Consider the following 23154-nt stretch of genomic DNA (forward strand, 5'->3'; position numbering starts at 1 on the left):
GGATAGTGATGTAAGAAGATATTATCTCATCTGCTAGATATTTTGTCAGCAAGAAAAGAAGATATGAATGAGCCCGAGCCTTTAAAATAAATGTTGTAATTGTTGTTAGTACTAATGACTGGTTCTCTAGTAGTATCTAGAAGTTCCAAACATACAGTTAGGGAGACTCCCCGCTCCAAAGATCTCAGTCTAAACAGACACAGAGTAGGACGGGAAACAGAGGCACAGAGCAGGAAAATGACTTGTCAAAACTCACCCAGAAGGTCAGTGGCAGAAGGGAACCCAGGTGTCCTGAGGCCCAGTGCACTGCCCTGTCCACCAGGCAACGCTGCCGCTTCATTTTGTCTGTTAAAGTCGTTTCCCTTCACCTGCCTATGTTCTCCGCAGCCCAGTCTTTGTTTTTCTGTTGATTCGTTCGGGGGACGCTAGTGAACTTGGTTTCGCTTTTCAGAATCTGCTTCCCCTTTTTGTACCAGTCCCGCTCAGCTCTGTGTCACTGTGTCCCTGGCGCAGTAATAGGTGCCGCTGTCTGCAGCTGTCAGCGAGCGGAGCTCCAGGGAGAACTGGTTCTTGGAGGAATCTGCACTGAGGGTTGCGCGGCTCTGGAAAGACGGGCCGTAGTATATGCGCCAGTTGGAGCTGCTCCAGTCGATCTGTCCCACCCACTCCAGCCCTTTCCCGGGAGCCTGTCGGACCCATTCCCAGTAATTACTAGTGACCGAGTCACCGGTGATAGAGCAGGTCAGTGCGAGGGTCTCTCCGAGCTTCACCACGCCTGGGCCGGACTGGACCAGCTGCACTTGGGACAGGACACCTGAGGGGAAAGTAAAACATCGCATCAATTACCCGAATCCTCCCCCATCGCGGGGCATTGACCTTCCCCTGCCGCAGTGACTTACATCCCGGGGCAGCCAGCACAGAAAGGAAAAGCACCAGAAACGCCATTATTTGCAATCAAGGACAAAAATGCGCCCAGCGGGCAGGACTGGGCAGTTCAGTGCCGGAGCGGGACTGCGGCTCCTAGAACCGGGGGTTTGTATTTAAACAGGAACCGGGATTTGCATGCGGGTTTCACTCAGCGAGGATAAAACGGGTGACAGAGGGCGGCTCGGGCTAAAAGGGGACATGTCCCCAGACACAAAGGGGGAGAATTCAGCTGTGCTCCAGGATTGAAATCTCAGTTTGCCTCCATCGGCAGAGAATCAGCCACGTTGCATATGTACAGAGGACCATTGTCATGGCCAGATGGGGTCAGAGTCAGACCCAACTTCTGTCTAGTGCAATATCATCTCTCTGACAATGACCCGCCACAGATGGTTCAGAGGAAAGTGTAAGAAACTCTGCAGTGGGCAGATGTGGGGTAACCTCCCTTCCACATTAGATCTCATCCTGATTTCCAATAGGGAGAGTTTGGCTTAAACCCTGAAGAACCCAGTTTAACATCCCTTTCAAATACAGGTTGTGATGACTTATGATAAGTGTGGATATCACTGATATCCATATAAATCTCCTGTTGTCAGGGTTCTTGTCCCACTCTGAACTCTGGGGTACAGATGGGGACCCGCATGAAAGACCTTCCCTAAGCTTATTTCTACTATCTTAGGTTAAAAACTTCCCCAAGGCACAAATCCTTCCCTGTCCTTGGATGAGTAGGGCTGCTACCACCAAGTGAGTTAGACGAAGATTCAAGAAAAGGACCACTTGGAGTTTCTGTTTCCCCCAAATATTCCCCAAACCCCTTCACCCCCTTTCCTGGCGAGGCTTGAGAGTAACCAAGGTGAGCACCGACCAGCCCTTGGGTTTCTAGGACACTAAAAACCAATCAGGTTCATAACAGCAGAACTTTATTAAAAAGAAAAAGTAAAAGAAGCACCTCTGTGAAATCAGGATGAAAGGTAATTTTACAGGGCAGTCAGAGTCAAAACAGCGGATTCCCCTCTGGTCAAACTTTTAAAGTTACAAAAACAGGGATAAACCTCCCACTTAGCACATGGAAAATTCACAAGCTAAAACAAAAGTTACCCTAAGGCAGGGTTTCTCACACAGGGGTCGCCGCTTGTGCGGGGAAAGCCCCTGGTGGGCCGAGCAGGTGTGTTTACCGGCCCGTCCGCAGGTCCCACTGATCGCTGCTCCGGGCCAATGGGAGCTGCTGGAAGCAGCATGGACCAAGGGAGTTACTGGCCACTGCTTCCAGCAACTCTCATTGGCCCGGAGCAGCGATCTGCGGCCAGTGGGAGCCAGACCTGTGGTCGGGGCAGGTAAACACACCTGCCCAGCTGGCCAGGGGCTTTCCCTACACAAACAGCGACCCCTGTTTGAGAAACCCTGGGCTAATGCATTTCCTTGCTATTACTTACTATGTTTGTACGTTTAGACGTATCATTCAGCAGGAACTGGATTACTTGCTTAGTCTCTCTCTCTTTGTCCACTGAGAGAACAACAACGACCCAAACAAAAACCTTCCCCCACAGATTTGAAAGTATCTTCTCCCCTTATTAGTCCTTTTGTCAGGTGCCAACAAGGTTATCGGATCTTCTTAACCCCTTACAGGGAAAGGAGGGATTTTATGCTACCCATAGCTCTGTGTTTATGACACTTGTCTTTCCAGGTCACAATTTGTGACAGGAGCCTGCCTCTCATCCCGCGAAAGCCAGAGATCAATGATAACACTGTGGTTAAACCACTGAACTGGAAATGGAAAGAGCAGAATTCCTGCCCTCACTCTGGCATGCTGCATGTTTGGGCAAACCATTTAATCACTCCCTGCCTCAGTTTCACCACCTCCAGCATGGTGGATAATGATACTTCGCTACCTCTCAAGGAGGGTGTTGTGAGAATAAAATGTATTCGGGGTGTGAGGTGTTCAGATATTGTGCAAATGAGAGTCGAATAATAATAATTAATAATAATACAAGAAGGAGGAGGAGGAGCAGACAGAAGGTGGTCAATAGAGAGACGAAGAAAGGTGAGGTAGCTCGGCCATTATAGACTATGTGTACGGGCTGCCGTGTGAGATTTTGTAGCGTCTCAAAGTGAACAGTGTCAGACGCTGTTAATGTAAAATACTGTTTGCTTAAGTATAACGGTCCTATTGGTTTCAATCAGTTTAGCTGGAGTCTCTGAAACTGAAAACGAAACGCACATTCCCCATTTCCTTGTCATTTTTCTTTCGGAACATGGATCTGCACATCAGGCCCTGAGATAAGGGTTAAGTAGGCGGAAGTCTGGTCACTCCTCTTCAATGCGCCCCCAGTGGTGGTCTCGTCAAAGGGGGCAGCGCCTGGGCCAGGATACCGCAGGTGAGGTTCTCGCAGAGCAGGCTGTTTGCGGGACAGGGAAGGGAGCTGGAGCGCCCCTGAAAAAATACATCATTCTCTGGATGTAAATAGCTAAATATTGTTCAGTTTTCTGCGAAATTAACGACAGAAAGAAAACAACATCAGTGTAATTGATTTCTTCCTTTGTCTCGTTATCAAGATTTACAGCCCTCGACCGCCCCTAAGGGCTGAATACGTTGTTTTCAATATACAGCAGTAGCTTTTTGCCCGACTGTAAATTCATTTCCCCGCATTGTGTGTCTGGCACAGTGTGACGATGTGGTTCTGGCAGGACCCAACTGAGAGTGCCAAATCAGGACCAATTGCTCAAACAGGGCAGTCACAGCCCTAGGCTGGGGTTTTTCCACCTCTAAGGCAAACCAAACCAGCCAGACAAAAAGGACTTCGGTCTCACCCCACTGGCTAACCACAAGTCACACGAGCAATTTCCTTAGACACTCCAGTCTCCCAGTATCACCACCAGTGCACTCGTCCTGGGGATGAATGGTTATGGAAACCAACACCCCAATAAAAGAAAAAGGTTCTCTCGATCCCAAAGGACCAAGCCCCAGACCCAGGTCAATATACACATCAGATCTTACCCACAAATCACGCTGTTGCCAATCCTTTAGAATCTAAAATCTAAAGGTTTATTCGTAAAGGGAAAAAGGTAGAGATGAGAGGTAGAATTGGTTAAATGGAATCAATTACATACAGCAATGGCAAAGTTCTTAGTTCAGGCTTGCAGCAGTGATGGCATAAACTGCAGGTTCAAATCAAGTCTCTGGAACATCCCCCGCTGGGATGGGTCATTCAGTTCTTTGTGCAGAGCTTCAGGTTGTAGCAAAGTCCCTCCAGAGGTAAGAAGCAGGATTGAAGACAAGATGGAGATTAAGCATCAGCCTTATATAGGCTTTTCCAGGTGTAAGAATCTCTTTGTCCTTACTGTGGAAAATTCCAGCAAAATGGAGTCTGCAGTCACATGGACAAGTCTCTGCATACCTTGCTGAGTCACAAGGCGTGTCTGCCTTCTCTCCATGGGTCAATTGTGTAGCTGATGGTCCTTAATGGGCCATCAAACAGGCTAGGCAGAGCTAACACCAGCTTGTCTGGGATGCTTTCCCCAGAAGCACAGCACCAACTTGAAATACAGACAGCATAGAGCCAACATTCATAACTTCAACTAAAAATGATACATGCACACAGACAGCATAATCATAACCAGCAAACCATAACCTGGTCTTAGACACCTCATATGACCCTCTTTACATCAGATTTGGTGCCACTACAGGACCTTGGTTGCAACCCATGTTCTATGTGGTCCCAATTTATATCAATAACGTCACACACAGTGATACCGGGCGGTGTCCTCGGGCTTCAGGCCGGTCATTTGCAGATACACCGTGTTGATGGAATTGTCCCGGGAAATGTTGAATCGCCCTTGAACCGCCGGAGAGTACCATTGGCTCGATCCGGTCAGTTTGCTGACCTCAGCCACCCACTCCAGTCCCTTCCCGGGAGCCTGGTGGACCCAGTGCATTCTGTGGTTGCTGAAGGTGAACCCGGAGGCTTTGCAGGAGAGGCGGAGAGAGTCTCCGGGCTTTTTAACATCCCCTCCAGACTCCTCCAGCTGCACCTGGGACCGGACACCTGGCAATAAAGACAATAATCATATAAACGCTAGTTTCAAATACTCAAACATTCCTCTACGTCTCCAGTGCAACAGAGAGAGAAAAAAAATACCTTCCAAAGCTGCTACAATGAAAACTAAATGGAGCCAAAGCGTCATTTTTCCCGGGGCTGGAGAAGAAAGTTCTCAGGGACTGGCTGGTCACTGCACAGACCCAGGGGCTGCGGATTGTGTCTCTGGGTGCAGCCTGGGCAGAGAGAGGCAGAGATTTAAAGAGGAAGGTGCCACCCCTCCTCCCTGCTTTGCATATCCCGCTCATTATAAGGGACACAAACTCCTCTCCTCAGAGATGCAAACTGCTAGCGCGCTGGCTCAGAGCGGGGTGGGGGTCAGACGCTCCTTATGCTGTTGTATATGGGAGAAACTAACAGCTTCCTTGAATAACCGGAATTCTTCACCCAGGAATTTGGGGCCCCCTGTGAAATCTATTCTAGTCAACTAAGAGCTGGTGGGAGATTCCACTCGGAAGCCCCCACTCCCCGTGCACCCTGGGGCGGTGGCTCTGTGGGGTCAGTGATGGGGTCAGGTCCGAGGTTTTCACTGATTTGGGGGACACCCGCTGGAGGGTGAAGATTCCCCGCGGCGCTGGGGCAAAGTGGCCCCTTCCCTTTCCCAGCAGGGGTCCACTCCGCGGACATGCGCAGTGACCGGGGGCCGGGTCCCCAGCAGGAGCGCTGTCATAGGTCTCACCCCCACTTGGAGCTGTTGGGTTCCAATGTGGGGACCTGCACTGGTTTCCCTCTAAACTAAAATCCTAGTTTAGATCTAGTAAAAGCTGCCACCACTCAATCAGGTATGTGGATTGAGACACAGTCCTTCCCCAAAATCCTAGGGGATTCCAAGAGCCCCAAATCCATGGAGTTCTTACACCCAGGAGAAATAAACCATTCACCCCTGCTTCCTCCCCCCTCCCTTTTCCTAGGAGAGACACCGGGATCTAACTACAGAGGGATACCTCCCCCTCCCCTTTCCCTGAGAATCCACCCAAAGAAAGATCAACCAAGTCCTTAATAGAAAGAATTTATTAAAGAATAAAAAGAAAAGTCACTGTCTCTGTAACCAAATTGGAACAATATACAGGGTCTAAACTTATCAATCTCAGGAGAGAATCCCCCCTCCCCCTTTCTTTCTCAGTGAAAGCAAAGTAACAGCAAACAGGAATAAAGAATTTCCTTTAGCAAACACACAATTGCAAATATAGAAAGCAACTCAAAAGACTAATCCGCCTTTCTAATTAATACTCACTATTAAATAGTAGGAACTACTCCAGGAGAACTTGGAGACATGACTGACCTCTCTTAGATCCAAAGAGAGCTCTAACAAAGAACACAGACAAAGGCTTCCCTCCACAGAGATTTGAAATTATGTTGTCTCTGATTGGTTCTCTGGTCAGGTGGTCGTCAGGTACTGCATGTTAACCCTTTACAGGTAAAAGAGACCTTAACCCTTAACTATCTGTTTATGACAAGCGCCTAGTGCACGGAGCAGGGCGGTGCTGCAGATGGTCGCTGGAGATGGGAGAAGTGCTCGGAGGAAAGTCTCAGGCCAGAGTTCAGAGCTGGATGCGCAGCGCCGGGGCGGTGAATGTGCTGAGGGCAGAATGTCTCGGGGTGGGGGAGGGCCACCGAGTGTCACTGACAGCGGAGAATGCCAGGGGGGGTTTAGAAAAGCCTGGGGGGAGTCTTCACCCGCAACTCCTCATTGCCCGGCTTCTCGGGGTTCGGGCTGATGGTGGGAATTTGCAGCTTAGAGGCCGGCCGGTGCAGTGCCTGGGTATGATGGGGATAACGGCGATGGGCCGGTTCAGGAGTGGGTCTCGCGTGGGTTGAGCCGAAGTGTAATTCCTAAACCGGAACCTGGAGTTTGTCTGTGGGGAGGGGCTGCGGGTTTTTGTTGGTTTGTTTGTTTGTTTCCAGTTTTCTTTTTAGGAGGTGCCAAAATTCCTGTGCTTTACATATTGCGGGGAGGAGGATGCGTGGGGGCTGTAGCACATTCACACGCAGGGCTGCCCAGAGGGGGGGCAAGTGGGGCAATTTTCCCCGGCCCCAGAGGGGCCCCCACCAGAGCTTTTTGGGACCCCTGGAGCAGGGTGCTTCACTGGCTCCGGGGGCCCCAGAAAACTCTCGCGGGGCCTGGGGCCCCGGAGCTTCTTCCGCTCTGTGTCTTTGGCGGCGGGGGTCCTTTCCCTCCAGGGCGGAAGGACTCCCTGCCACCGAATTACTGTCGAAGCGGGACCCGCCACTGAAGTGCTGGGTCTTCTGCGGTAATTCGGCAACAGGGGTTCCCGCCGGGGGTCTTTGGGGAACTTCGGTGGCACCAGAGTAGAAGGACCCCCCCCACCGCCGAATTACTGCCGAAGGGGGCTTCCCGCCGCCGAAGACCCCAGGCCCCCTGAATCCTCTGGGTGGCCTTGGCACAGAGATATTGTTCTGGTTCAAACAGGGAGGAGTTAGAGCTTCAAGCTGGAGCACTGAGCAATTCTGGGAAGGAGAAAAACTCCCCTCCTGTCAGAGTGAGAAGAATCTAAGGAGGAGGGAAGATAATGAGAAATCTTCCCCTTTTGAGCAGGTGAGTTAATAATTTCCAAATATTGGGCTGCTTCCTATCAAATAGTGGGTGCTGACCCCTCTGGGAGACAGAAGGTTGAGCTAGGTGGGCCCTTGGGAGAGTGTTGGGGCTGGCAATTCTTAGGGTCCCAGGTTAGGTCCTTCAATGGCTATTAGCCAGGATGGGGTGGGATGGTGTCTCTAGCCTCTGTTTGCCAGAAGCTTGCAATGGGCAACAGAGGATGGATCACTTGACGATCACCGGTTCTGTTCATTCCTTCAGAAGTACCTGGTATTGGCCACTGTTGGAAGGCAGGATACTGGGCTAGATGGACCTTTGTTCTGACCCAGTATGGTGGTTCTCATGTTCTTATTCCTGGGGCCTTTCCCTTCATTTCTTAGGGGCACCAGAGACAAAATGCAGCAGCCAGGACTCCTGGGTTCCACTCCCAGCCTTGGGAGTTCTGCCTTTCAGTGCTAAGGGGTTGGATTCTGGAGTGCTTGTAACGCAAGGCAGAAGCAGTGTTGGCAGCTGCTCCTCCCTGGGGCTCATAAACCCAGACTGGTTCTCCGCAAGGTCAGTTTTAGTGCAGGCTTTAATAGGATTTTCCTCACAGTGTGTATCTGGCACAGTAATACACGGAGGTGTCTCCGGGCTGCAGGCCGGTCAGTTGGAGGGACACGTGGCCTTTGGAGGTGTCTCTGGTGATGGGGAGTCGACTTTTGAGACCATTGCTATAAGCAGTGCCCCCATCAGCCCAGATACCTCCCATCCAGTCCAACCCTTTCCCCGCTGGCTGGCGGGCCCAGTGCACCGCGTAGCTAGTGAGAGAGAATCCGGACACGGTGCAGGTCAGTGTGAGGGTCTCCCCGGGCTTCTTCACTCCCCCACCGGACTCCACCAGGCGGACCTGGGAATAGACACCTGCAGAGGGGAGATAAAGGGGGAATATTGCAGTGATTCCCGGAGGCGCAGTTATTAGGGAACACGCGGTACCGAGCGCCCAGCGGCAGCGCAGATCCCACCCGTACCCGCGGGGAGCAGCAGGAGGAAGGCGATGGCCAGGCTGGGGGTCATGTCTGCGGCTGGCGGCTCGGTCCCCAGGCGGGATGGGAAGCTGAAGCCCGGCGCTGGCTCTGAGCGGGGTGAGCGGCCGGGACTGGGCTATGAACAGGCCCCCGGGGAGCTCATTTGCATGGGCCGGGGGGTGGGGACAATATAACGGGGGGACCCAGGAGGCGTGTGACACTGTAGCTCATTGTGAAATCTAATACAGGTGGGTTAGAGAGTCCGACCTTAGCAGCGAACCTTCCCTTAAGGTCATGATTTTACCCTTATTTCATGTGTAAAACAACTGTATGGAAACAGTTGTGTTATCTATCTATCTATCTATCCCTGTACACCTCCTCTATCTATCTATCTATCTATCTATCCCTGTACACCTCCTCTATCTATCTATCTATCTATCTGTGGATTTTTGCCTCTCTTCCCCCCGACCTCTTCAATGTTGGTGTCAGTGTTATCAACTGGGAGCAAGTTACATTATTGATCCGTTCTGTTCTCAGGATAACCTGGTCACTGAGTGTGGAAACAGATTTTGAAATGGTGATTTGGAATATTTCTGGTGTTTTTTTGCTACTGTGGAAGCAGAGAAAAGGACAAAGGGAATTTGAATGCAGATATCTTAACTTTTAGGAGTAAAGTAAGAGTCAGACTAACACTAGCTTTAATAACATGAGATTTCAGGCAGGGCCTGGGCAAGTAGAAAGCAAGTGGAACAAAAAACTCTAAGAGATACTGTTTTTTGTCCTTGTGTTAGATAAGAATGGAATGTAGATTGTGGCAGAAATTCATGAGAAAAAGGGAGATATCAGGAAAGAATATGTATAAACAAGATGCGGTTGTTGATCATTACTGTCTGCAAGAAAAGGTGTAAATGCTTGTCCTAACTGTTTATCTAATAGAGACCTGGCTGGGATGGGGAACCCCACCTGTGTGTACTCTCCCCTTGCAAGTGTCAGGAAAATAAACTGTCTCGGACTTGTTGCAACCAACCTGCAAGTGAAGACTCTGTTTTCTTCCATACTACATTGCTGGAAATAGTTTTGGAGTCACTGTGGCTTGGTCTGAGGAGAAAGGTCAGAGCTCTGGAGATGGGATAAAAGCCATCCCTGTGCAGAAGGGCAGCAGAAGGCTCCGCCAGTGGATAAATCCTACAGGAGGCTTAGGTGGGGCTCGGGAGCTGGAGAGGACCTTCGGCTGACTCCTGTGAAAAGGGTGAATTTCACCCAGAGAATTATCATCCTCAGTACAAAAGCGACAGATGATCACTGACCACCCCCACTCCCACCCCCCGCCTTCCAGTCACTGGGGGGGATCCACAGAGTGAGGGCGGATGCACCTGTTCTTTCCTCCTGCTCCGTGAAATACACCCTGGGCATCCGCTCCCTGCGCTCCCCAGGGGAATGGGGTCAGCAGAACCTCTGTCTCCTGTCTCTAGCCATTTCGCTGCCCCAAGCACGGTGACATGCTTTGGGGGGCACTCTGCTGGTCGCCGGTCCCGCGGCTCCAGTGGACCTCCCACAGACGTGCCTACGGAGCGTCTGCTGGTCCCGCAGCTTCCGTGGAGCAGCCGCAGGCACACCTGCGGGAAGTCCACTGGAGCCGCCTGCCGCCCTGCCGGCGACCGGCAGAGCGCCCCCCGTGGCATGCCGCCCCAAGCATGCGCTTGGCACGCTGGCGCCTGAAGCCATCCCTGGTGGCAGGGAAAGCACTGGGAGGGGGAGGGGCAGGAACACAGCACGCTCAGGGAAGAAGTGGGGGAGGGGGGAGCTTGGCTGCTGGTGGGTGCGGGAGGAGCCCGCCCTGCTCCAGGAGCCCCAGGAGCTGGCAGGACCAAGCTTCTGCCCCTGCAGGAGAGAGCAGTGGGTGGGGGGCAGAGAAGAGCTGGCGGGGCCTTACTGCTGCCCAAGCAGGGTGGGACAGGCCGGTGCCCCTTTGGAGTCCGGGCCCAGTGCCATGGCACCAGTGGTACCTGGTAAACCTTGTACTGGTCAGTGGCTGGGGAGGGGTGGGATCACAGGGTTGCACTGGGCTGGGACACTCACTGGAGAGTTAAGTCTCCCTGGGATGGGAAGCGTGATGTGTCTGGGAGTCTTTCCATAGGTGAGGATGCAGGCAGCTCTGAAGTTATTACTGGCTTTGGAACGTATCTGCCAAGATGGGATGGATCTAAGTAGTGAGGCTGGTGGATCATTTTTGCTACTATATTGAATTCTTAAAGGAAGAGGACAAGAAGTGTTTGTTAAGGCTACTGAAAAATTACACAGACTTGATTATTAAAAATCTACAATAACAACTTCTAGATTCTATGTAGCTTTTACAGATCTCGGGCCTATAAAACACCAACAGTTGAGTGGAGTGAGGGACTACCAGCAATGAGGCTGCCATGTGCTCAGGATAGAATAGAGAATTTGAACACAGAATGGGAATATCATAGGACGAGTGAATGAAGATTTGACTTCAACTTCTTTTTTTATCATCACTAGTGGCTTGAGCTGATCTTTATGCCATATTTCCTGGGATGAAAGAAGTAGGAATTCATCTCTTGCTACTCCCAGTCACAACAGCTACAGGTGAGGGTTCTTTTTCATCACTGAATAGAATTTTGTGTTCGGAAAGAAGTCGCCTTCTGCCTGGTGATGTGAATGAACTAATGAGCATATCAACTGAGGGAATGGAAGTACCAGACACACGAGGAGCCACCAAAGATGAACGCACTGCATTCAACAAGTTCATTAAAAGAGTTGTGCAAAATTATAACAAGAAACGAAGAAGGATGTAGATGTAGCACTTCATAGAAGGCTTGAGTAGCCAACTTTACTTTGTGTGATGATTTTAAAACATGAGTTAAATCTAATAAAATGGTCATGAAACTTTTTCAGTTCTTACTATGGTGTCATACAGCCCAGCTTCACCCTCACTGTCCCATCGCCCATTGGCCCTGACCCCCCTGTAAATTCAAACCCTCCCTCCCAAATTTCAATTACTGGGAAAACACTGATGATGTCATCAAGGGCTGAGGGGCGGGGTCTGTTAGCTCCATGGTGACTCTATGAAATTGTGAAACTTTATTGTGGGCTGGATCCTTAGCTGCACCGTTCACGCTAAGACTGTGATTTCCAAATGTCACATGGATGAGAAAACAAAACAAAACGTGAGTCTCTTTTGAAAGTCCCAGCAGTGCCCACATTTACCTGCTCGCTAGAGTGGGGATCATTCAGCTCCACCCACTGACACCCGCGGAGAGTCCGGGCAGTGATTGCCCAGTGTCCGTGGGGTGAAAACAATCCAGAAGCCACTTGGGAAAGTCCCGGCAGTGCCACATCCTCAGGCCCAGCGAAGTGGGGTTTGTTCAGGCGCTGGGTGATCTCTGCCCACAGCCCCGCCCGGACTCTGAATGGCCCATTTCCATATCCAGCCTCCAGCTCTCCGGGCCTCAGTCTCCCCGCTCTGACCCAGGGGCTGGGATAGTTCCCGGCCTCCCGGCGGCGCTGTGGGGAGAAAGGCGATAACCGCGTGTGAAGGGCCGAGATGCCGCAGTGAGGGGCCCCCACACGGGTTATAATGAACTAATCACCTTCCGCTGCGTTAATCTGCTAAACGTCCCAGTTTGCTGAAAAGGCCAGAGCCTCCCTGGTGTAAATCCGGAGTAACTCGAGTCTAGTGGAAGCAGCTGCGGTGACTTTACACGAGCGGAGGATTTGGCCCTAGGAGCAATTCGCTCCATCGGTTGGGTCTGATGCGAACCCCAATGCGCTTGTCCCGTTTACACTGACAGACGCTGCCCTGTGAGTGTGACACGGAGACGGGCCCTGGGGGAGCCAACGTGCCAGGTCTACCAGGGGAGAGCGACTCAGAACAGGACTCACTCCGGATTGGGGTTCACAGATGAAGCGGGGATCTCTGCGCCGCAGGCCCAGCGGGGCTCTGGGCAGGAAGGGAAGACACGTTGCCCGGGAACGGAAGGGTTAAAACTGCAGGGAGGTTTGTGCAGGGGCGGCTCTACGAATTTGACCGCCCCAAGCAGTCATGCGCGGGAGGTGTCCCAGAACCCCGGGAGCAGCGGACCTCCCGCGGGCATGAGAGCGGAGGGTCCGCTGGTCGCGCAGCTCGGTTGGACCTCCCGCAGCTGCGGAGGGTTCGCTGGTCCCGCAGCTCCAGTGGAGCTTCCGCAGGCACACCTGCGGGAGATCCAGCCGAGCAGCCGGCCGAGCGCCCGCTCCGCAGTCATGACTGCGGGAGGTCCGCCGCCCCGCCTGCCGCCCCTGCCCGCAAATGCCGCCCCACGCGCGTGCTTGCCGGGCTGGGGTCGGGAGCCGGCCCTGGGTTTCTGTTACATTCACCCGGGTGCCGGGTCTCCTGTCCCAGCCGGGTGCGCTGTGTGTGTCACTGCTGCCCCCGCGCGGCTGCCGGGAGAAGGGCGATTCCGCAGCTTGGGTTTTTGTATGATCACAAACCGGTTTCGTGTCACTGTGTCTCTCGCACAGTAATAGCGGGCGGTGTCCTCGGGCTTCAGGCCGGTCATTTGCAGATACAGCTCACTCTTGGGATTATCCCTGGAGATGGTGAATCGGCCTTTCACTGAATCAGGGTAGTATGTACTACTCCCACCCGTGTTTATAGCAGCGACCCCTTCAAGTCCCTTCCCGGGAGCCTGGCGGACCCAGTCCATCCAGTAGCTGCTGAAGGTGAACCCGGAGGCTTTGCAGGAGAGGCGGAGAGAGTCTCCGGGCTTTTTCACATCCCCTCCGGACTCCACCAGCTGCACCTGGGACCGGACACCTGGGAATAAAGACAGGCCATTAATATCGGTATAAAAACAGCGGTAACACAATATTCTCCCTGATTGATCTAACCTTGTTATCTCTAGCTTGCTTCTTGCTTGCTTATATATACCTGCCCCAGGAAATTTCCACCACTTGCATCCGAAGAAGTGGGTATTCACCCACGAAAGCTCATGCTGCAAAACGTCTGTTAGTCTATAAGGTGCCACAGGATTCTTTGCTGCTTTTACAGAACCAGACTAACACGGCTACCCCTCTGATACAATATTCTTCTCACTCTGCCAGTTATTCAGAGGAGGAAAATACCTTCCAAAGCTGCTAGAGCCAAAATTAAAAGGAGCAAAAATCCCATTTTCCCGGGTGTTGGAGGGGAAAGTTCTCAGGGACTGGCTGGTCACTGCACAGACCCAGGGGCTGCGGATTGTGTCTCCGGGTGCAGCCTGGGCAGAGAGAGGCTCAGATTTAAACAGGAAACTGTCTCCCTCATTTGCATGTCCCCGCTTTATAAAAGACACACACTCCTGCTGCCAGTGATCTGAGTGACTCGCCCCAGCGCTCCGGGTGCAGGAGACAGACTGTCCTGGCCTGTGTGTCTGTGCAGCGCCGGGCACAGGGTCTGGGGTCCTCCTGACACTTTCGGACCCCTGGGAGGAATGACCAGCTCCCTGCAGTGACTGTATTTCCTCAACCAGGAACTTAGGGGCTATTTATTGTAAAGTGATATGGCGAGGGGAGGGGAGGGGAGACTCAGTTTTGGAGCCCCGTCCCATGCGCAGAGGGGCCGTGTAACGTCCGGTCAGTGGGGCCCGTGTCTGGCGAGGCTTCAGGCAGCACTGAAGGGAGATTGTTATTCACGATGGATATTTTTATTCGTGTCCACGCTTCTGTTCCCATTCACACTCCACTTCCCATTTATACGGAGATTCTGTGAAATAAAACTGAGCACAAATCTGCTGTTGTGTTGGCTGTTGGGGTTGATTCCTGTTTCCCCCCCTTAAATGGGGCCATTTTAAGAAGCAAACACGATGTTAACCCGCTGTCGGTTTTGGTGATGGGCTTTGTCACTCTGGTCTAGTCTCTCACACAGTGACACCGGGCGGTGTGTTCCGCTCTCCTGCTGCTCCTTTGTAAATACAGAGGGCTGCTGGGACTGTCTCAGGAGACAACGAACCGCCCTTTCACTGAATCGGTGCAATGAGAACAATTTCGTGTGTCCTGCGCCCTGGAGACCCGCTGCAGACGCTTCCCAGGAGCCTGACGGACCCAGCGCTGAAGTGGAACCCGGAGACTTTAGAAGAGGCGAAGTCAAAGGGCGCCTGCAAGTTCCATGTACAAACGAGCCGTGTATGTAGGTGCAGAGCTGAAAAAAGAATGTTTTCCAACCCCCAAAGCCCCTCTTCAGTCTCCTCCCCAAGGCTGTGCTGTTTTCTCATTGCTCCCCCTGGTGGGGAATAGAGAAGGGGACTCTGCAGCCCCCCCCCCATCACTGACCTCCCTTTTGTATTATAATTTAAAGCAGAAAATAAGTATTTGGGGGGTTATTTATTCTTTTAATCCAAGATTATTTTGCTCCTTTGAAAATGTCCCTTGTGCCAGAAACAGCCAGGTTTTGCTGAACAATTATTCAAGTAACCAGAAAAACAAACAAACCAAAAAGAAAAACAAAACAAACAAACTTGGTGGGTTCTAGTGCCAAAAGCTGAGAGATCACTGCCCTTCTGCTTGACTGTATCTCTGAGAGTGGGGGAAGAAAGCGGAATCCCAGCATGCTGAAGTAAAGAGGGTGCTAGGCTGAAACCCAATTAATCAGGTTGAGGATTTATGGCCTGTATTATGCAGGTGATCAAACTAGAGACTCATACTAATCCTTTCCAGTCTTTAATTCTATGAATCTGTAACTGTCCTGGAGGTTGTGTTCATTTTTACTTTGGGGTCTGATAAGGGTCACATTCAAATATGACCATAAGAACATAAGAATGGCCATATTGTCTCAGACCAAAGGTCCATCTAGCCCAGTGACCCGTCTTCTCACAATGGCCAATGCCAGGTGCCCTAGAAGGAATGAACAGTATTCCAGATGTGGGCTTACCATGGATTTATATAAGGGCAATAATATATTCTCCGACTTATTCTCTATTCCTTTTTAACCCTAATATCCTGTTTGCTTTTTTGACTTCTGTTGTGCACTACGTGGACATCTTCAGAGAACTATCCACCATGACACCAAGGTCTCTTTCCTGACTCGTTGTATCTAAATTAGCCTCCATCATATTGTATGTATAGTTGGAGTTACTTTTTCCATTGTGCATAACTTTACATTTATCCACATTAAATTTCATTTGCCAGATTTTTTTTAGCACTTTGTTATTGTTTGTTTGAAACAATTGTTTGTTGGTTTTGTGAGATCTTTTTAAAGTTCTTCACAGTCTGCTTTGGTCTTAACTATCTTGAGCAGTTTAGTATCATCTGCAAACTTTGTCACCTCACTGTTTACCCCTTTCTCCAGATCATTTATAAATAAATTGAATGGGATTGGTCCTAGGACTGACCCTTGGAGGACACCACTAGTTTGTCCTCTCCATTCTGAAAATTTACCATTTACCATTTATTCCTACCCTTTGTTCCCTGTTTTTTAACCAGTTCTCAATCCATGATAGGATCTTCCCTCTTATCCCATGACAACTTAAAAGCCTTTGAGTGGCCTTGTCAAAGGCTTTCTGGAAATCTAAGTACACTATGTCCACTGGATCCCCCTTCTCCACATGTTTGTTGACCCCTTCAAAGAACTCTAATAGATTAGAAAGACATGATTTCCCTTTACAGAAACCATGTTGAGTTTTGCCCAACAATTTATATTCTTCTATGTGTCTGACAATTTTATTCTTTACTATTGTTTCAACTAATTTGCCTGGTACTGACGTTAGACTTACCAGTCTGTAATTGCCAGGATCACTTCTAGATCCCTTTTTAGGTTGGATATTAAGAAAAATTTCCTAGCTATCAGGGCAGTTAAGCATTGGAATAAATTATCTAGTGTGGTTGTCGAATCTCCATCATTGGAGATTTTTAAGAGCAGGTTAGACAGACACCTGTCAGGGATGTTCTAGATGGTGCTGGTCCTGCCATGTGTGCAGGGGACTGGACTTGATGACCTCTCGAGGTCCCTTCCAGTTCTGTGATTCTATGAAAATCTAAAATCAGCAGCGGATTGAAGGAGAGAAGTTACTTCAAAAAGGGACCGATGAGCCACATGAACCACATTCTCCAATAAAGAACATGAGAGCACTGAATAAAGCTGTGTTATAAATCACAGCCATTGCAGTATCACACAGAGAAAAATCTCTCGCCCTTCAGGAGATGCATTAGGAAGAAAATACTTTCCAAAGCCGCAGCAACAAAAACTAAAAGGAGCCAAAGTCTCATTTTCCCTGGTGCTGGAGAGAAAAGTTCTCAGGTGATTTGGCTGACAACTGCACAGACCCAGGAGCTGCCGATTGTGTCTCCAGGAGCAGCCTGGGCAGAGAGAGGCAGAGATTTAAACAGGAATCTGTCACCCCTATTTGCATATCACCCTCCTTATGACACATAAAACATCCTCACTTAATGAGCCCAATTTACCTGCCTGGGGATTCAGAAAGTGGCCAGAGGAAGCAAGAGAGGAACATTCAGGGCTCAGGGCGCTCAGGCTGGGTTCTCTGCTCTGTCACAGACTTCCTGTGTCACTGGGGAAGTAAACCTGTGGCTGGATTTTTCCAATTACTGAGGCATCACTGTACATTCTCTGAAGCACCGAGGAGCCCAACTCCCATAGATGTACCTCAGTTCTCAGGCTGTGAAATGGGGATGATCGAACTTTCCTCCCTCTGCGGGGTGCATGGCAGATAGATGAGACAGAAAGTATGAGGTGCTCAGATATGATGGTGACTGGGGCAGAGGGGGATATATGTGTATCTAGGAGAAAAAAGTCTATTACTCTGGGTGTGATGCGAGGATCACTTAAATGAATGGAATGAGCTAGTCAATTATCTTCATTTGACCTTGGGCCATTCCCCAATGCAGCAATTAATGGCTTTTCCATCCCATGAGAAAACTGCTGGTTGGGTGACATGATGAACTTGAGCAAAAATGTCTGGTCTACGAAAAGAGAAGCGACTTTAATCCTTGTAGGGCCTGATGCGACAGGCCTTTATAACTCACTGGAAGCCACCCCACTGAGTACAACATCATTTGTGTCACGCCCTGTGTTCAAAAACCTGATGCTGGAAACTTTTTGGCCATTGCTCAAAATATAAATGTAAATGTTTCACCAGTTGCCATGGAGTTCTCGCTAAACCGGAGCTAATTATGGTGCAGAGGATGCTTCCCTCATAGGGTCATCAATTGTGTTTGATGCAGAAAACTCTCAGAGCAATCAGTTTAGTAGAAGAGCCCTGGGCAGATTCCTAGGTATGGGTAAAATACCAAATCTGACTAATTATATTGAGACTGTTGGTGGGATTGAGGAATGAAGGGTGTTGCCCAATATTAGTGAGGTCATGGACCTTCACCTGTCAAAAATTTAATGTCATTTCTGCATCATCAGGCCGAGATAATCCCAGTACAGATGAGGATGATGATAGTAGAACCTAGCTCCTATATAGCCATAGATTTCAGAGCGCTTTACAAAGCAGATAAACGGCATTATCCTAATTTTCCACGTGGGGAAACTGAGGCACGTGGAAATGAAGTGACTGGCCCAAGATCACCCAGGAAATAAGTGGCAGACCTGGAAGTAATTTTCAGCTCTCTTAAATCTCAATTTACCACTTACCACTATGGACACCTGCAATGCACAGTGCAGTAAAGGGTAGAAAAGGCAGTAGACCAGCTCTGTAAACTGGCTGACTATTTTCCGCTCTGTGTTAGGTCTGATTCTGTTGTCAGTTACTCAGTGTAAATCTGGAATAATTCTGTTTAGTTCATGGGAGTGACCCCGGATTTAGGCCAATGTAACTGAGAGCAGAATTTGGCTGAATCTTTTCAAATCCAGTCTCTTCTCCTTTGACACACTCAGAAATTGTCAGAAGGCTTTTTCAGGGTGTGTATTTGCATGTGTGTTTTTGTTTGTGTATCTTAGTGTAAGTGCTTGAAGGTGTGGATGTGTGTGTGGGGGGTTCTTGTATGAGTGTATGTCTGTGATTGTGTGTCTATGTAGGTGTGATGATGTGTCTCTGTGTTTGTGTGTGTGTGTGTTTGGAATAGAAACGCGGCTGACAGGAGCTCTTAGCGGGGCAATGTCTGACGTACAGAGCAACTCCAGGGTGACTCTTTAAAACTCACTTAGAAATGCCCTTTACCCTCCACTATTTATAATCCAGGGACCAACATTTCTTCCCCCGACCCTTTCTCTGCGATGCGCCCATGACCGAGTTCTGTGCAGTCTGCGGCGCGCTAGCGACCCATACCCCAATGTGGCCCTCAGCCAAAAAGTTTGCCCACCTCTGCGCTAGGACCACAAGCAGCATCAAATCTATCACCGCTGAGTGTCATCATCAAGATCATTTACTTAGTTAATTATTAATAAGCAATGAAGTGTAGACAGAAACTTTCTCCTGGTTGTGTTTAAAAAACTTGTGTGACATGAACGCTACGTGTTTCCAAACCATCCCCAGGATGTAATATTGAGGTATAGTAACAAAAACAACAACAAAAATATTTCCATTCCCACTGACTTTCAGACAAGTAGCAGCATTCACGCTGAGACACAGATCTCCATTCCCATGACCACTCGTGTTCCCTTTCATATTCCCACCCTCATTCACACACACTGGAGAGAGAGAGAGAGAGAGAGAGAGAGAGAGAGAGAGAGAGAGAGAGAGAGAGAGAGGGAGAGGGAGAGAGGTGGGAATGTTCTCAGGGTATGTCCCATAGACAGTTACACTGAACGATGCTCAGAGGATGAGGGTGGGTGGGTGGATGGCTCCATAATGCGCCATGGTACTAGGCTCTCAGACTGGCTGGAGACCAGTTCATTGATGAGGCTAATAGAGGTGAGACAATGTACAGGGCAGGGAGTCAAATAAATCTATAAACAGACACGACCCAGCTCTCTGGCATTGACCAACAGGGATTTGGGGAACAGCCTTGTTCCCTTTTATAGCCGCCAGGGTTTGTGTTTTCACCTCTCCTGCTTTCTCTCCCCACACGGGAACTGAGAGGTGAACATGGGACTATTTGGGCTTCTGTTTGGCAGATAATAATTCCCGTTAACCCATATCAGAGTCTGTGTAAGGGGACTGTTGTTGCTTTGAATTGTACATGATGATCAGTGGTTCAGGGAAGCATCCAGTGCAGAGGCAGCCCCCCAGAGTGGGGACATGTTAGCCCCTGCCCTAAGTGACCATGACAAGGTTGGGGGTCGAGGCCCCCCCCAGGAATCCTGGGCCCAGCCTTGTTGGGGTTACGAGGTCTCTGCCCCACAGGAGGTGGAAGGGAGGCCCTCGAGGTCAGGCAGGGCTGTGGGTAAAGGCAGTGGGAGCGAGGACTCAGACTGTTTCGTTTGCCCACTTCACCGGCATAGTGTACAGGCCAGGAAAGTTCCCCACACTAGCGGGACCATCCCCCGCTTACATCTGTAATAGAACATCTGGGACCGAGTGAATCCCCACCACGCCCAGTGCAGGACACCCCGTTTCCGGTATCTCCACCTCCTGTGGATCTAGACCTGACTGACCAGCCGGGTTCATTTCCCCCATTTCAAACAGAGGTAATTACTGTCTCCTGTGAGCTCCCAGCGCGGCCTGTCAGCATCGAACCAGCTGGGACTTTCTCTGCTAATCGCCACAGGAGGTTTTTGTGTGAGCTCAGCCCGGCTTCCCCTCACAGTGCAGGGTGTGTGTCTGGCACAGTAATAGCGGGTGGTGTCCTTGGCTCTCAGGCCGGTCAGTTGCAGATACAGCAGGTTGTTGGAATTGTCCCTGGAGATGGTGAATCGGCCTTTGTCTGTCGCTGTAGTATGTGCTGCTCCCACATTTGGAAAGGGGCTGGGGGGGGTGGATGAGGAGGTTCTAGGGGAGCAGTTAGCAGGGCCGGTTCTAGGCACCAGAAAACCAAGCACGTGCTTGGGGCGGCCCATTTTCAGGGGCAGCATTCTGGCCATCTGTTTTCTTTTTTCTTTTTTTTTTTTGCTTTGGGCTGCAAAAGCCTAGAGCCAGCCCTGGCAGCAGCAGCACGTTGTGCGCTGGGGGTGCCCTGGGGCTGCTGCGGTTCGCACCGAGGGGGAGCAGTGCCCGCACCTTGTGGCTGGGCCGGGCAGGCTCCAAGCGGGGGACACTTGGGCTGGGGGCCACCCCGCGGGGCACACGGAGCCACCTGCAGGTGCCACAGGGTGGCCACCCCCAAGCTGCCCAGGGACTGCGGCAGGGTGGCCAGAAGCAGCAGCAGCAGCAGTGCCATGGGGCGAGGGGGACACTGCTGTGCGGGGCCCATGTCCCGCTCTCCAGGATTCCGCTCCCTCTGGGGCAGCCAAAAATCTTTTTGTTTGGGGCAGCAAAAAACCAAGAGCCGGCCCTGCCCATGGGTAGGGCAGGTTCAAGGATGTTTCGTGCCCTAGAGGAAACTTCCACCTTGCGCCCCCCTCCCCGAGCCCTGTGGCAGCTCTCCACCCTCCCCAGGCACCCCTCCCCCGCGGCAGCTCCCCCTGGCCTGAGGAGCCGTGCGGCAGCTCCCCGCCCCAGCTCACCTCTGCTCTGCCTCCTCCCCCGATTATGCTGTCACCGCTCCACTTCTCCCCCTCCCAGGATTGTGGCGCCAATCAGCTGTTTGGTGCCGCAAGCCTGGGAGGGAGAGAAGCAGAGCGGGGTGGGATGCTCAGGAGAGGAGGTGGAGCAGAGGTGAGCTGGGGTGGGGAGCGGTTCCCCTGCATGCCGCCCCCCCTTACTTGCTGCAGGAGGCCCTCCCCTCGCCCCCCTGCCCCAGGTCCCTCTGCTGAAATGCCGACAACAACCAGGGCAGCTGAAGATCCGGCCGCCATGGTTGCTGCCACCGAAGGACCTGAAATGCCGCCCCCCAAATGCCAGCGCCTTAGGCGACTGCCTAGGTTGCCTAATGGGTTGCACCAGGCCTGCCTGTGGATCAAGATGTCCTGATGTGATTTCCCAATTTTGGAATCTGGAGACACAGAGAGCCTGGTCCCCAGGCATGACACCCGCCCACAGCGCCAGCTGAGGCCAATGAGAGATACGGGCCCTGAGCATCTTCTGGCGATTAGGGTCAAGGTGTGTCAGGATAAGTGCCCAAAATATGAGGTAGCCCAAACCATCACTCCTGGCTCGGTGAGTCTCTGGGTGCACTTTTCAGTGCGCAGCACAAGGAAGCAGAGTGTTTAAAATCCCTTGGTGGAAGGGGCTGGGAGAGGGTGGGATGTAGGGGAGACAGGGGGTTGGCTCCTGAGACCCCACTGTGGGCAATGCCCCGTCTGTCTCATCCCCTAGAGCACAGACTGTGTGTTCCAGTCAGCTGGCACTTTAGAAATTCATTTCCCTTTTTTGTGCCAGTCCCGGCTCTGCTCTGTGTCACTGTGTCTCTGGCGCAGTAACAGGTGCCAGTGTCTGCAGCTGTCAGCGAGCGGAGCTGGAGATAAACTTCATCCTTCCAAGTATCCCTGGTGATGGTGACACGAGGTGGGACAAGAAGCAATGGGCTTAAATTGAATCAAGGGAGGTTGGACATTAGGAAACTTTCTAAGTCTCAGGGTTGTTAAGCACTGGAATAAATTTCCCAGAGAGGTTGTGGAATCTCCCTCACTGAAGATTCTTAAGAGCAGGTTAGACAAACACCTGCTGTCAGTGATGGTGTCTAGATAACACTGAATCCAGCCATGAGTGCAGGGGACGGGACTAGATGACTTCTCCAGGTCCCTTCCAGTCCCAGGGTTCTATGATTCTACAGATGGATATTGAGCTCTGAAACCTGAGGACTGATTTGTTTTTCACTCTGGTTGTAGATGCAGTTCCTGTGCCCAGGGCTGGATTGTTTGGGGAAGTGCTGCCCCCGCGCGGCGCATGGCGGAAGGGCGGTTCTGCGTCTCTGGTTTTTGTACGAGCCCTGCCGGGATTCCCCCCACTGTGTCTCTCGCACAGTAATAGCGGGCGGTGTCCTCGGGCTTCAGGCCGGTCATTTGCAGATACAGCAGGTTGCTGGGATTGTCCCTGGAGATGGTGAATCGGCCTTTGACTGCATCAGCGTAGTATGTGCTACTCCCACTGCCACTGCTGATACTGGCGACCCACTCCAGCCCCTTCCCGGGAGCCTGTCGGACCCAGCTCATCCAGTAGCTTCTGAAGGTGAACCCGGAGGCTTTGCAGGAGAGGCGGAGAGAGTCTCCGGGCTTTTTCGCATCCCCTCCGGACTCCACCAGCTGCACCTGGGACCGGACACCTGAGAACAAAGAGATGTTATAAATCTGTAATATGAGCTGCAGCCGTGTAATGTCCCCCTATTTCTCCAATTCAATTACGGGGAGAAAATACCTTGTAAAGCCGCTACAGTGAAAAGCAAATGGAGCCATAGCCTCATTTTCCCTGGTGCTGGAGGGGGAAGTTCTCAGGGACTGGCTGGTCACTGTACAGACCCAGGGGCTGCGGATTGTGTCTCCGGGTGCAGCCTGGGCAGAAGGAGGCAGAGATTTAAAGAGGAAACTCTCACTCTCATTTGCATATCCCGGTCCTTATAAGAGACCCAAACTCTGATGTGATTTCTTAGCGTTCAGAGGGAA

General features: G+C 51.2%; 1 protein-coding gene across 1 annotated transcript in view; it reads right to left on the minus strand.

Moving 5' to 3' along the window:
* The window catches only part of LOC123347481, a 74710-nt gene that overhangs the window by 10464 nt on the left and 41092 nt on the right, over window positions 1–23154 (minus strand). Inside the window, exon 2 of the mRNA XM_044984886.1 lies at window positions 510–814. Coding sequence (XP_044840821.1) covers window positions 510–814 — 305 coding nt within the window. The remainder of the gene's footprint in view (window positions 1–509; window positions 815–23154) is intronic.

This window comes from Mauremys mutica, chromosome 13 (assembly GCF_020497125.1).
Source record: "Mauremys mutica isolate MM-2020 ecotype Southern chromosome 13, ASM2049712v1, whole genome shotgun sequence".
NCBI lineage: Eukaryota > Metazoa > Chordata > Testudines > Geoemydidae > Mauremys > Mauremys mutica.